Source organism: Mastigoproctus giganteus, chromosome 3, assembly GCF_048544385.1.
Source record: "Mastigoproctus giganteus isolate SK-2022 chromosome 3, ASM4854438v1, whole genome shotgun sequence".
Classification (NCBI taxonomy): Eukaryota; Metazoa; Arthropoda; class Arachnida; order Uropygi; family Thelyphonidae; genus Mastigoproctus; species Mastigoproctus giganteus.
In genome coordinates, this window is record NC_143577.1 from 204,081,184 (window position 1) to 204,097,209 (window position 16,026).

The 16,026-nt window shown below is 33.8% G+C and overlaps 1 protein-coding gene across 2 annotated transcripts in view; it reads left to right on the forward strand.

Annotated features, from left to right (window-relative positions):
• LOC150088616 (uncharacterized) overlaps nucleotides 1–16,026 on the forward strand; it is a 345,392-nt gene that overhangs the window by 122,588 nt on the left and 206,778 nt on the right. For both annotated transcript variants that reach the window (XM_090369593.1, XM_090369592.1), the window contains exon 5: nucleotides 12,197–12,258. In XM_090369593.1, the coding sequence (XP_090225719.1) occupies nucleotides 12,197–12,258 (62 nt within the window). The remainder of the gene's footprint in view (nucleotides 1–12,196; nucleotides 12,259–16,026) is intronic.

The following is a 16,026-nucleotide window of genomic DNA, read 5'->3' on the forward strand; positions in this document are numbered from 1 at the left end:
AAGTTCTGGTTAGAACTTTTCCATCAGATAATGCCTCACGTAGAATTTATTTATAATCAAATTCTGTCTCGAGAAATTGAGGCAGTTAAAATACATGAATATATACAAAACTTTAAGAATGTCGTTCTAAAAATCAGGAATTCAGTGTACTGTGAAAATCCTTCAAAAAGATTGATTGAAGCGAAGGAAGTATGCAATTATATAAGTCTTGACATAGGTGAGAGATATTCTTTTACAAAGCAATTAATTGCTGCTAAATTGTTTAACAAGGAGAACTTTGTTATTTTTTGTATGAAAATGCTCATGGAAGAGGTACAGGAGACTTCTGAGGCATAGCCCATGATTGAAAGAGAAAAACTTCTTATGGAATTACAAGTTTTTTATAGCAGACATGATCTACACAATTATTGCAAATTAATGACTTGCTGAAATTTATCTCAGAAAATAATCTAGCTGAAGTTCTTGGTGAACTTACAAAACTCATAAAAGTTCTTTTGACCATTCCGATGACTACTTCAGAGCCCGAATGCTGCCATTCAACATTTAAAAGAATAAAAACATTTTTAAGGAGCACTATGAATCAGGAAAGGCTAAATGCTCAAGCAATGCTTTCAATAGAGAAAAGCTTGGTCAACAGTGCACCAAACTTGAATGAAAAAGTTATTTAATCAATTTTCAACAAATTAAAACTGAAGAATGGATTTTGTTTTTAAGTAAAAGTTCAAGTCTGTTAATGGTAAATGTCTAGTTCAGTGGCACACAAACTTATTTCACTCGTGACCCCCTTTATTAAATATATAATTGACGCAACCCCTTAATTAAACCCAGAGGTAGGATGACCAGATTTTTAGAGAACAAAAATGGCATTTTATAAATTATGTAGTAGAAAATTATATTCGATGGAATGTAATATAATCTGAGAAAGGAATAAAAAAAATTCTCCTTTTTAATTTACATATTAAAATAATTGTTTAATATTTTAATTGAATACAATATAGCAAAACACAATAAATCAAATTCTTCAATTAAAATTACAAAACAATAAAAAAATTAACAATTACAAAACAATTAATAAGAAGGATGAGCCTGGATAACCGATAATATTTGGTGCAATATTTGAAATTGCTAATCTCATGTCATCTTCTGGATAAAGTCTGGAATGTTGTTTTGCTTTTATAGCTGTTAATTTTGAGAAGCCAACTTGACATAAATTTGTAGACCCAAAAGGTAGCAAGTTTGTATCGCCATTTTTGATAATTGGATACTCTTCTTGAAGAGAAAGCCAAAATTTTTCACAAGTTGCAGGTCCTGAAACATGCAAGTAATGATTCGTCAGACTTCAGGTCAATAAGATCTTCCTTTTGCTCAATGTAATTTCGGGGCACGAAGAAATTTCAAAAACAAAGGGATCACGAATCCAATACTTTTTTTTTTTTTTTCTTTCCTGGAGATACATTAAATCGTTTGGAAAAATTCTTAATTAGCATTGTCAGGTGGGTGACAATGATATCCCTAAATTGTAGACTGTCAATATTATTGCTATTAACAAATTCAGAAAAACAAGGGAATGTCTCAGTATTATTACGCTCCAATTCAATTTTCCAAAGATTAAGTTTGTTTTTGAAAGCTTCAATTTTATCACTGAGTATTAATATCAGTTCCCTGTTCTTGAAGACTTAAATTTAAATCATTAAGTTTTTCAAATATATCAACAAGGTAACTAAGGTTTCCAAGCCATTTTTGATTTGTAAACAATTAAGCAAGGTTCTGATTTTTATCCGATAAAATCAATAAAAACTGCATGTTTGAAGTCAAAAAGATGTTGCAACACTTTACCACTGGACGACCACCTCATTTTCGTATATAAAAGAAGTGTTTCATAAGCGGATCCCATTTCATTACAAAGTTAGTGAAAACTCTACTATTTAAGCTTCCACTTTTAATAAAGTTGACCACACTTACTGCATCTTTCAAAACTTCATCCAATTCAGTTTGCATTTTCTTTGCTACTAATGCTTCTCTATGTATAATGCAATGCAATAGCATAGCTACCCTTTTTCAGGCCCGGAGGCAAAGAACATGTTTGGGCCCCTACTTAATTAATGAATATTGCAAAAACAGGAGACAGCCAAAGATGTCGGGCCTGGAGGCAATTGCCTTGCCTGCCTACATGGTAGCTACGCCACTGATGCAATGGTTCTAAACTATATTTGGAGCAGTTTCCTTTATTTCGCCCTTTAAACCTTTATTTTCTTCCTGTAATGCAGCCGCACCATCAGTACAAATCGCAATACAGTTGTTTCACTTTAGATCACTTGTTTGCAAGAAAATATAACGTCAAAAATCTTCTCGCCCGTCGTTCTTCCTTCGAAAGCTTTGCAAAATAGAAAATCCTCCAAAATATCTCCCTCATAGCAGTATCTGATATATACAATAAGTTGAGCAAGGTTGAAAATATCTGTGGAGTCATCTAACTGTATTGCAAAAATTTGACTTTCTCTCAATAAATTGAATTTTATGTTATAAATAAATTTAATAAATTGAATTTTATGTTGTCTGTGATAACTGTAATACACCACGAGACTAGTCTCTGGACAGAGGAATGGTTTTTAAATCGTTGCTGTATTTTTCTCCATGCATAATTGAAATCATTTTTGTTGCAGCAGGGAGAACAAGTTGATATGAAAGCACCGAATTACAAAGCAGAATAAAGCATGCGTGCAACAGACTTGCTATTTGCAACACAATTTCTTCGTTATGTATCAAATTATTTCAAGTATTTCATATGGTCAATACCTAAGCATAGTATGTATACGTTCTGTGATAGATTTGGGTTAATTGATTCCGGTCCTCAGGCACTGGAGTCTGCTAGTATTAACAATATGAATCTATATTGTCCATAACAATATGGGTCCATAGCCAGTGAGCAAATTAAGGTATATTCCCAACGTAATAAGCAGTAGGGTTCATTCGTATCTCAGACTTAGTTCAAGTTGTAAATTCTCTACACCTACAGTATTGAAAAAGTAATTTTAACAACAGGTTTTTAGCTTTTATGTACACCAAAAAATAAATTTATTTAAAAATTGCCACGACCCCTCTGTGGGTTGTGCCCCATAGTTTACGCACCACTGGTTTAGTTAATGTTTTGTAGTATTAGTATTTTTAACTTGCTTATTATTATTACTATGTTTGTCTACATATAACCAAGGCAATTTAATATAACTTAAATTGCACCCCCAAACATCAGAGTCACGAGCCACCACTGGTTAGCCCACATATTGAGTATTGCATGCAGGTCATGAAGCTTCACTTTTAGGAAGAATATGGGTCTGTTGAAATGAGAAGATTATGTTAGATCTATTGTTGCAGTGATAAACAAAATGATGCTCTTACCAGGAAAGGCTTCAGTTGTGCAAATTGCAGCATCTAGAGACTTGGACACCTTTTATGTGTGACTGAAGTTTTTTAGGCTTTCAATGGGTTGAGCAAGCTCAATATGGATGGAATCCTTCCTCTTGCTCAGACTACACATGTGAGGGGGCATAAATTCAAATTGAGGAAGGATGGTTGCAGAATAGATGTGCAACATCTATTCTACTCTGTCTAAGACTGACAGGGGTAGTTGATTATCGGAACAAACTTCCATCTGGTATTGTGGAAGTGGGCAGTTTGTATAAATTCAAGGAAGAACTAGACAAACTATTAGAGGGAATGGACAAGTGTTATGGAAAGTGGTATTTTTTGGTTTTTTTTTTTTTTTTTTTTGTCTGTATACGCTTGCTTTCTTGCATTATTTGCATTTACTAATTCTAAATCAGAATATCTTATAATGGGGGATTTTAATTTTCCAGAAATTGACTGTAACTAGGGGGTTGGTCACTCACAAAGTGGCAAAGCTTTTCTGGATTTTTTGGATCACTCTTTTTCTTTACTGGCATGTTAGAAAGGCAAGAAGAGAAAACGGCACTAGTGGTCTGATCATCAGCATAATCAACTTGACAGGCTCTTTGTAATTATCAACAGTGTCTGTTACTTTTCATACCACTTTTGTAAATGGTAGGTTACTCTTCTGAGGAATATTGTTTAAAAGTAGTGCAACACTAATGAAAATTGAGGCTTGTTTTACTGAGCTATAAGATCATTGCATTTACTACTACTACTGGATATACAGGACATAGTGGAAACTTAGTTGGCTGCCAAAACTGAAAAAAGAAAGAAATGTCTTTTTACTATTCATAATTATGAATAGGTTAATAATTGATTGAGAATCATATTAAACTATCACTTTATACCCAGCATAATAATACACATTATTTTTTTATGATACCATATTTTACAGGGTTGTACATTTATTGCATAACCTATTGGTCAATAGTAAATACCAAGGTAGCTATGGCAACAGAGCATGGATGTAATTGGAGATGAAGTAAGATATTTTTAGATAGGTAGCAGAGGGCATTTGAAGAGCAGTATAGTATTTGTTAGTGTGGTAACGTGGATTTTCCCTAAGAAGAATATTTGTTTTAGAAAACTACCTTGCATTATCAAAATCATTTTTAGAGTGTCAACAGACATTCAGTAATAAATATCCAAATAAGGGATGAATGTTATGTCTGTGCAAACCTTAGGATATTGTGTATCTGTAGTAGTTTTAATTAAATACCGTATTTTATTTTAATAAAGTTTAGTTATATTGCAAATGGGTGGGATGCATTTTAATTGGATTATTGTAGATTGAGTTGTATTTTATTTGTTTATTTGAATAACTCTGTATAAGTTTTCACACCGATCATCTTGTGGCATTCATTTATAATTCTTGCTCATTTGTATTCCAAGCCAACTAATGATAAATGCACACCATGCTATTTGATTCATAACATGTTAGCCCAATGAACAAGAATGGCTGGTGAAAGTAAAGACTGTCAGGCTGCCTGTATTTAAAACTGTAATAATAATTAATATCCTTTTGTATCATTGGATTTCATTGCAAATATTTAGCATATTTAATATTTGCATTGTGTATTATACTTTGTCTATCCATTTATAACTGATGGGCCTTATTTTTTTAATATGAAGGGAGCCATTTTAACCTCCCCTCTTCTTTTTTTTTTTTGTGCCCAAAAATCGTTCGGTCAGGTATAATTTCATACATGTCTGCCAAGAGGATAGGACTAATGATCCACCACACAAAAGTATATATTAAGATTGTTATCCTTGTTTATAATTTTTTTTTTTTTTTTTTTTTTTTTTAACTGTTTGTATGTCTGAGTATAACTCCAAAGGTCTGGACTGTTGTTATTGTTGACATGCCCGGTCTACACTGTCTATATTTGCTTCATTGGCTAGTGGACTCTGCAATGAACATTTGTTCCTATTAATTCCTATCAGTCTACTTCCAACAAATTTCAGATAGAGATATGCCTTTTAAATTTGGGAAATATATAACACTTGCATGCTTCTGCATATAATTTTGATCAGTATAATTTTCCAGATATTGACTGGACCTTTCAGATTGGTCACTCACACAGTTGCAGATTATGTGGATTTATTGGATGATCGTGATTGTCTTCTACACTAGCATGTTTGAGAGGCAACAAGAGAAAACAATACTCTTGATCTGATTATCAGATACTTCGTGCATTAAGAATTTTCAGATTAAGACTCACTAGGTGGGCAGTGATCACAATGTATTGATTGGGATACATCTTTACTTAAAGATGTATCCCAATCTTTACTTAAAGATGTAACTGCCATCAAAGGCAAAGAAAAGTACTTTTGCTTTTGTAAGGTGACTACAGTTTTTTCAGAAAGTTTTTTTTTTTTTTTTTTTTTTTTTTTTAATTCTATGCATAGGACAACTTATAAAGTTACTAACAGCAAATTCTAAATGAGAAGCATTCAGGGATGTTATTATAGAATCTTCTAGGTTTTTATACCAACTAACAGATACAGTTCAAGGCATAGACCCAAGTGGGTGTCAGATGAACTGATGAGACTCATGGCAGAGAAGAAAAGTACATGGGATAAATATAAATTATCAGGTGATAGAGATGCCTACAATAGATAATCACTAGTTTACAATAAAGTCATGAAGGAGGTTAGGCAGGCTAAAGCAGATTATGAGAAGTTTCTGGAAAAGAATTCCAAGAAAAGCAGCAAAGATTTTGATACTTTTGTAAACAGAATAAATGGGTTGAATCATATTTTTTTACTAGGCATGAATGGATTAACTGTTGTTGATCCTGCTCAGGTTGATGATTGAATGGGTATTTTGCATCATCATTCATACACAAGCAGTTTTTTCAGGAATGGAAATGCCAGAAGTGAGTCAAATTCTTTTGGGGAGCTGAATAATTTTGTGAGAACTGAGAGAAAAGCATAGGAGAAATTGTTGAAGGTGCATTAGCATTAGTAGAGGCATTTGATGCAAGAAAGCAAGCTTATGCAGCATCAGCCAAAAAAAAAAAAATAATAAATAAATAAATAAAAAATAACCACTTCATCCCTCTGTTCGTTCGAAATACCTGTCCAGCTGAGCCTTAAACTTATTTAGGCTATCAACTTCCACGACAAGGGATGGAAGTCTATTCCACCAACCAATCACCCGCTGGCTAAAGGCAAATTTCCTCATGTCTATCCTAAATGTAAGAAAGGCACCTGGTGTGGATGGGAACTGTTCAGTTATATTAAAGGAGACAGCTAAAGAGGTAAGCAAACCTTTAGCTATGATTATGAGAGCATCCTTGGATTCAGGGGAGGTCCCTGTGGAGGGGAGATGTGCAAATGTACCCCAAATTCATAAAGAGGAATCAAAGGGAGATGCAAGTAATGACAGACCCATTAGCTTCACTTCTGTTCCAGGAAAAATAATGGAGTTGCTGGTTAAATTAGTAATGCAGGACGCTCTGGACAGGAATGCAGTTATACTGCATAGCTTGAATTTGTTAAGGGACGAACTTTTCTGACCAATCTGATTGGATAATATGATGCAGTAACAAAGGAACTGGATGAAAAATAATTTTGATATCACCTACTTGGATTTCAGGAAAGCTTTTGATACTGTTGCACATAACACTGCTGTACAAATTGGAGCAGTGTGGCATTAAGGGAAAGTTACTGCTATTGATAAAAGGATGGTTGAGTTGGAGATGACAGAGAGTGGTTGTTAATGGACATTGCTCGTCATGGACTAAGGTTATTACTGGAGTACCCCAATGTTCAGTACTGGATCCATTGTTTTTTTTTTCAATATTTATTAATGATATTGATGAAGGCATATCAGGTTTGTATACGTTTGCAGATGATATGAAGGTTGGCAGGGTAGTTAATGACAGTAATCAAGGTGAGCTACTGCAACAAGATCTGGATAAATTAGGCAGATGGGCTGAGAAATGGCAAGAAATGCAAGGTACTGTATATGGGTAGCAATATTCCCAGATTAATGTACTACCTGTGTGGTATTATACTCAGAGTAGTGGAAAATGAGGCCTAGGAGTAATTATGCAATCATATGTGAAGATCTCTGGACAGTGCAGACAGGCTGCCAGAACGACTCGTGGGGGTTTGTGAAAGATATACAGGAATTTTGGCAGTAGGAATAAGATGATTCTCATTGTATAAGACAATGGTTAGACCACATCTTGAGTGCTGTATACAAGTTTAGATGTCTCATTTTGGGAAGGAATGAATCTATTGGAATGGGTGCAGAGAATAGCAACAAAATTGGTGAGGGGAGAAAAAGGGTGCTCTTACCAAGAAAGGCTTGTAGTGTCTGGAGATTAGGCAGCTGCAAAGAGATCTGATTCAGGTAATTTTAAGTCCTCAAATGGATTTAGTAAGTTCAGTGCTAATGTAATCCTTCTTTTTGCTCAGACCAAACATGTGAGGGTGTATAAATTCAAATTGACGAAGGGTGGTTGCTGATGTGTGGAAGTTTGCCTTCAGCCAGAGAGTGGTTGATTGTGTTGTAGAGGTTGGTAATTTGAATAAATTCAAGGAAGAACTAGATAAACCATTAGAAAGATGGACTGATAAAATAGGAAGTTTTGGGGTTTTTTTTTTTGTTTTTTTTTTTGGCTGATGGTTTTTAAGCTTGCTTTTTTGTCATTTGCCTTTACTGCTACTACATAATAATAATAATCTGCACCTTGCTTGTTCATGTGTATGAAGCCACTAACTGTTAGTATTGCTCTCTCATAACCAATAAAAAATACAATATACAGCAGACTCTAGATTTACTGGGATCGTATTAACCAGGAAGTGGGTTAACCGGGACACTACAAAAACTAAGTAGTGATGCACCGGCCACCCAAGAATTCACCAGTGAGTTTCAAAAATTTATTAAAACCAATGAACTTGTGCCGGATCAAATTTACAATGCTGATGAAACAGGATTGCACTGGAAATGTCTTCCGACAAAAACTTTGGCTTACGAAATCGAGGTAAAAGCTCCAGGACATAAAATACAAACGTAGAGATTGACAGTTCTTTGCTGTGCAAATGCTGCCAGGTCTCATTCTTTGAAACTCTGCATAATTGGAATGGCAAAAAAACCACAGGCTTTCTCTAGTATTGTAATATCAAATTTACCTGTTGATTACTACAACAATAAGTCAGCCTGGATGAACAGGAAGATATTTTCCAGTTAGTTTAAATTTGTGCCTTCGGTGCGCCAACATCTGGCGTCACTGAGCTTGCCACAGAAAGCTGCCCTGCTATCAGATAATGCACCAAGTCATCCTAATGAAGAAATTCTAAAATCAGATGATAGAAATTTGTTCGTCAAATATTTACCTCCCAATGTGACAGCTTTAATACAACCTATGGATCAAGGTGTGATCCAACAAATGAAAACAGTTTATCGCAGAAATTTCTCTCTCAAGTTAGCGGAAGAAAATGATTGTGAATTATTGACATTTTGGAAAAACCTGAATGTATTGGATGCGATTTATGAAGTTTCAGTAGCATGGAATTCAATAAAAAGCATAACTTTAAAGAGGTCTTGGTGTAAAATTTTACCGGGAAACTATGAAGGATTCTTGGGATTTGACGAAAACTGCAAAGACCTGGTACCAGAAATGTTACGAAATTTGAAACAAATTGAGGGCTGCGGGGATGTCGATGAGCAATCAATTCATGATTGGCTTAATTCGGACAAAGATTTACTGGCCATGAAGTACTAAATGATGAAGAAATTTTATATAAAGTAACAGCTACTAAACCACCACTAAATAATGATGGTGAACCTGAAGAAGAGAAAGAAGAGTTGATATTGTCACAAAAAATTAGCCATAGTGTTGCTTTAAGCCATGCAGAAGCACTTCTCGACTACTTGGAGCGGCAAGACGATAGTGTTCTATCGGAAAAACTGGTTTTAAGAAATATTCGAAGTGCCATTCGTCAAAAAGTTGCAAAAGGAAAAAACAATCTTCAATACTTTCTTATTTCTCTAAGTGAACTGATTTTCGCAGATCTCTTTCTATTTTTTGTAAAATTAAAATATAATTTTAAAACAAAATGTGTTTTTAAGATATCAATAGACTTTTTAAGTTAAAACAAAACTTGTAAAAAATATTGTGAAAATTGTTGTGCACAACCATCGGCAAACTTTGGTGGCCGACACAAGCATACATCATTACCTATAGATATGCTTTTATACCTGTGCAAGCATTGTATTGGACATGCGAGTAATGCAAGGTAAGTTTTTTTTTTTTTTTTTTTTTTTTTTTTAATTCATCTGCATATTTTTTTAGGTACGTTCCTGAACATTTTTTGATATTTTTGAATTAACTGGGAAATCGATTATCGGGGATTTTATTTTTACCACCTATCCCGGAAAATCGAGAGTCTACTGTATATACAAATACAAGGTGTCCATATATTATTGACCACATTACAAATTATTAGTGCAAACTAGAGTTGATATATGAATAATGTTGATGTCGTTTGAAAGAGGCACTCAAAGAGTTTTTTTATATATCATACTGTTGATAGCAGTTACACCTCACAATAACCGATAAAATGGTGATAGTACAACAGAAAGCAATGTGCGTATTGTGGTTTGCCAAGTTTAAAGTTGTAGTTACACTGCAAAGGTGGTTGTTGTTGTTGTTATTTGGTTTTTAGGAGCATGAGCAACTAAGACCATATTGCTCCGAGGATATGCGGTGGTCATTCCCTGACCTTTCCGTATTTGGTGCTCACGGGCTCTAACCCCAGCCTAATCAAGAAGCGTGTGCTACACACTGCCGCTCCTGCCCACCTGGCTATGGAGGCGCCAATGCAAAGGTGGTAAATCCTTTGCAGTGTAACTACAACTTTTAAGTGATGAATAGAACAGTGTAAGGGAACTGGCAGTAAAGTAAGAATGTGCTAGTTGGGCTGTGGTAAGTGTCGAGAATGTTGAGTGTGTTCATGAAAGTTTTACACATAGTCCAAGGGACCCTATCTGTCATGCTAGCAGAGAAATAGAAATGCCCCAATCGACCATTCACAAGATTCGCCACCACCATCTGAACTTTATGCATACAAAATTCAGCTTGTGCAAGCATTGAAACCAGATGATCTGCTACGTTGGAGAACATTTGCTGTGGATATGCTTAGTCGGATTGAAAATGACATCTTTCTGAATAAAGTTGTCATTAGTGATGAATCCACCCGTGTGGTAACATCAACTGCTACAACTGCCAGATCTGGGGCAGCAAAACTCTTTGTCTTTAGTGAACATAAATGGGATTCCCCAAAATTGAATATGTGCTGCTCTTTCCTGCAACCAGGTGATTGGTCCATTTTTCTTCACTGAGACTACTGTGAACAGTAGCAGTTACTTGCACATGCTAGAGCATTTTTCAAATCTGCCAATGACAGAACATTAACTGAACATTGTTTCAGCAAGATGGTGCTTCTCCTGACTGTGCAACAATTTATTATTGAGTTTACAGGCTAATGGATTGGACTGGAAAGACCAATTCCTTGACCTCCTCACTCACCAGATATAACCCTGTTGGACTTTCTTCCTGTGGGATTATGTGAAGGATTGAGTGTATCGTATGCCTGTTGCAAATCTGGATGATAAGTGAATCATTGATGCAGTTGCTTCCATGACACCTCAAATGCCAAAAACCATGCCATGAAATTGTAAACCATTTTGTCATCCTATGTGCTGCAAATGGTGCCCATGTGGAAACTTTAACTTTTTAAGTTGTCCTTTCCATTGAAAAAACGGTTTGTTGATATCTCTTGTAGTTCCTATTATAATAATTTGTAATATGATGAATAATTTATGGACACCATGTATTTTTAAAGTTTCTGATATATACAAACCTTTTATTTGGAAGTAACATATGTTACTTTTATAACAGCCATCATATTTATGTTTATTGTTTTATTTTTCCTAAATGGATAAATTTCTTCATAATTTGACACAAAAATAAGTAAGCAAATATATCCATTTTACCATAAAATGATAATGGGTTTTAATTTCTTTATCTTATGGTAACCCTACAAATGCATGTTCCCTCTATTCCCATTTTTGATAGGAGTTCGAGTAAATTAATTTTGACTATTATTATTTTATACAAACATAAAATTTTTATGTTTTGTAAAATCTAGATCTGTCAACCATTACATAAAAGTTATATGTAGTGATTGATAGATCTAAAACACATTTTATCCCTTCTAATGTACATGACATATCAGTGTTTTTCAAGCAGTGTTCTGCTGAATATGCTGCTAGAAGTTAACACATAACTATATTTCAGTATTTTGATGTAATTAATCTGAATTACATATTTTGTTTTTCTCTTTGTGAATACAAAGGGGCTTTTTTTTTTTTTTTTTTGCACTGAAAGTGAATGAATGAAGTAGTTTTTATATGCTGACCAGGCTAGCCGGGTGGGTAAAGTGCCTGCCTGGTAACCCAAAGGTCGTGGGTTCGATTCCCGCCTTGGGCTTGGATCAAAGTACTGCAAAAACCTTGGGAGGTGCATTATGGCCTATGCGCCAACAACTACCAAAAAAAAAAAAATTTTTTTTTTATATAGATTTGGTGTTTTGCCAATTTCTTACATTCCATTATTCAAAAACTGTTGAAAAACACTGTAATAGGTAATGTAAAATCCATTATTTATTCTCTTCTCTCATGTTATTTAAGAATAAAATGGTAATTAAATAATTTGTATGTAAATTTTTGCAGAACTTCAGAATTTTATAGTGGGCTTGAAGAAAGACCATAAAGAAGACATTGAGAGGTTACAGGTGAATTAGTTTATTAGCTTAAGTTAATCTATTCATAAATGGTATGAGTGCTAATTTGTAAAGCATAACTAGAAAATTTAGGTTTTATTGTGTGGATAAAATGAGTCACTGTTGTGCCTTTTTAAGGGCATTGTGATTTTATTTTATATGTTATTTAATTTAAAGGATCTGTAGTTGCATAGTGTATATATGTAAAAAGGATGTGCAGTGTACACACTGCACATACTTTTTTTTTTTAGCTATTATCCAATGCTGTACCATTGGATAATAGCTAAATTTCATCTTTTTTTGCTGTTCGAGACTTATGCTTTCAAACAAGCTAAACTTTGTAGGTTGAAAAATAATTTAAAAAAAAAAGAAAAGAAAGGGATTTTTCATTATTTCAGTTAGGCCAAATAGGACTGTTATAATTTTTGAGGTATCCCTTTCTACAGTGCATTCTAGCTAATACTGAAAAACTTAATTTCTTCTTCTTATTATTATTTTAGCCATATGGTGCAAGGAAGCCTGAGGCTTATGCTGCACCAGCCAAAAAAAAAAAAAAATTGAGTGAGAGAGAGTGTCAAAAGTAGACTTGTCAGGGATTGCCTCTAAAATTTTAACTGCTATCTGTTACCTTTTTGGGGATGTCAGGTGTTTAAAAGTGATGCAATATCAAGGCAGCTTGATATTGCATTACTTTTAAACACCTGCTTTAGCTACTTTGTGAAAAAAAAATTTCCATACTTGAGGATGAAATAAAATTATTTTTACAATAAGTTATGAAGCAGTTGTGGTGCAGTATGATCGATAACCCGTTATTTTAGAGCATTGAATGACAGGACACAATTACCTTCAATTTTTGCAAAATACATTAGGTGAACAACTAGAGGACGTTCCTTTGGCCACATAATGTGCTGTATACTTTCAGCATGACGGGGGCCCCTTCCCATTCTACCAGATGTGTGAAGCAACATCTGGACTGAATTTTCCTTAATTGGTGGATTGGTCGTGGTGGTGTCATTAACTGACCACCAATATCTCCAGACCTAATCCCATTAGATTTTTGTTTATGGGATTGGATGAAGAGTGAATTGTACAGAAGAAAGGTGGATACAAGAGATGATCTGCTAGCTCACATAATGGACGCTGTTGCCCATATAAAGGAACGTGAAGATACACTTAGACAAGCAACACACCATGTTCTCATGTGAGTAGAAAAATGCATTGAAGTTGATGGTGGCATTTTTGAAAATTTATTATAAACCATTCCAAATTTGTCACTTGAAAAACAAATATTCAAATGCCTCTATCTCAGAAACCATTCGGGATAGGGCACATGTTTATATGAACTTTTTTGCTTAAAATGACCTATCCTTTCACCTCCTCGAATATTGACCTTTCCTCCTGGGACACCCTGTATATAAGATTTTTTAGTTTCAGGGTAGGAAATTTGGGGTAATCAAATATTTACAAACAAATAAACATGAGAACGATGATTGCACTGTGCATAATGAAGAATTGCAAAAATAATGTAGCATTTCAAAGTGAAGATAAGTGTCCAGTGAAAAAAAAATAGGTTCCAGAATGCACTCCTCCAATCCCTCTCCTTGTCTTATTTATTTACATTTATCTTACCAGTACTCAGTGTGCCTATTGGTTTGGTAATTAGTAATTAATGGCATATAGCTGCACTAACTGGAAAAAAAAAATTGTAAAAAAATCTATTCATGGCTGCATTATAATTTTTCAAAACTGGTTCTGTGGTAAACAAAAGTGATCACTTAGGTTATAAATTTCTTTTAAATGACTATTTTATGATTAACATTTTATATGATGCATATAGGTGTACTAAATAGGGAAAAGTTTCAGTAAAAATGTATATTCATAGTCACATTAAAATTTTATAAACAAAAAAACAAACAAAACAAAACAAACAAACAAAAAAGTTTGTTTTAGAATTAAGATATTTTACTTTTATAATGCATATATTAGTAATAGCCAGGAAAAAGAAATTAAAGATCTCTCTTGATATTCATGTAATGTTACTAAATTTGAATATACAATAAGTTCAGATGTTATAAATGTTTTATTTAATTTTTTTAAAAATAAACTACTATAGTTATAAATATAATTATTTATTCTTCTTCTAACATTATAGAATGAAAAAAAAAAAAAAAAAATCAGTGAGAAATAATGATACAGCCATAAATCTTGTGCAAAAGGCATATTATGGGTATATAGTTAACTTGGGCAAGCTGCAGTCCAATAGTTAGCATGCATAGCTACTAATAATGAGGTTATAGGTTGAGCCCATACACTGCTACAAAAACATTACAAATTTCTGTTATGGAATTTGATTACTGTAGCAGACTGAATCAGAATGTGGATAATCTGAAACAGAAGTTTCCCCTCTTTTGTTCAGTGAGGAAGTATTTTATTACTGAATGTGGCTATCTGGTGAACAAGTTTCCATTGAAAAATGATGTTCTTGTAAATGCCAAGATAGCACAAATTTTACCCATTTCCAATTAATCATTTTCGAGTTTGAAATTTTTTATGGATAAGTTCCAGTAATTTTTTTGTATCATTGAAGATAAAGAAATACATGAAGCAATGTTTTGTTAGTACTGGTTCAGTTAATTTCAGTGTGAGAACGTACTAAAGCTATTATCAGAGAAGAAAGAATTGATGTGCAGTGGTCCATGATTGGGGAACTGGCATGAATGAAAGAAAATTTGTATTTAAAGTTATCTCAATATAAAGTGTGAAGGGATATTTGAATGGTACTACAAGCGGACAAAGCCAGCCATTTCCCTGGGCAATCTAGAACCTTGCCGAGAGACCTGGAGTCTATAGCTAAACTCTCAGTTCTAACCAATCGGTACTTAATAGAAAAATCTTACTTTATTCTGCCCCAGTGTTTTTCAACCTTTTTTTAATTATCGCCGCCTACAGGGCTTTTTCAGACAATTTTTTTCTTTTCTAATCGCCCACCATGAAATTTTAAACAAGAAAATACTTTATACGTACTCTTTTTATTCAATTGGATCCCTGAGCCCAATGTTTCTTAGCTAAAAGTTCAATGTTCAGTATGATGTTAGTAAGTTTAATTGTAATGTCTCCTCTTAACATATATCAATTCTGTTTCTTTCCTTTGTTAGTATTTTATTTACTGAACTAAAACCACTTTAAACCATACGAGACGTTGGAAAACAAAGTAGTACTTTGGCCATATCCAACCACATTGTTGGATAAAGAAGTTTGGTTGTTTTTGATGCCCACAACTCTGCCATTCCACCTTTTTCGAATTTATATTTGCATTCTTCATTATATTTCAACGAGTTCTTGAATTTCTTCACTAGCAGACCCGGCATTGCATCCAGTTGGATCTAACATCTATTACTTCACTTCAAAAGAAAATAAATTTGAAAATATATTTTTCGTTTCACCTTTTAAAGAACACAAATGATCTGAATAATTCTTAAGATCATTCTCAGAGTGAGCGTTTCATTGATTTCAGCTAACTCTTGCATACCATGAAATTTGTTTTCTCATTAAATTGCTTTGAAATATTTCCAGTATTTCAGTGAAGGCTTTTAATACACGTTTGTAGTCTATCACCGTAATTAATTACGGTGATAGACTTCATTAAGTTTTCAAAAAATCCAAGCCATATAGTATATGTTGTTTTTGTTTGGTGATCTCCTTTGCTAAATCTGTCTCCTTCGCTTTCTAAAAAAACTAATTAATTATCGTATCAAAATTATTTACACATCTTATTAGACA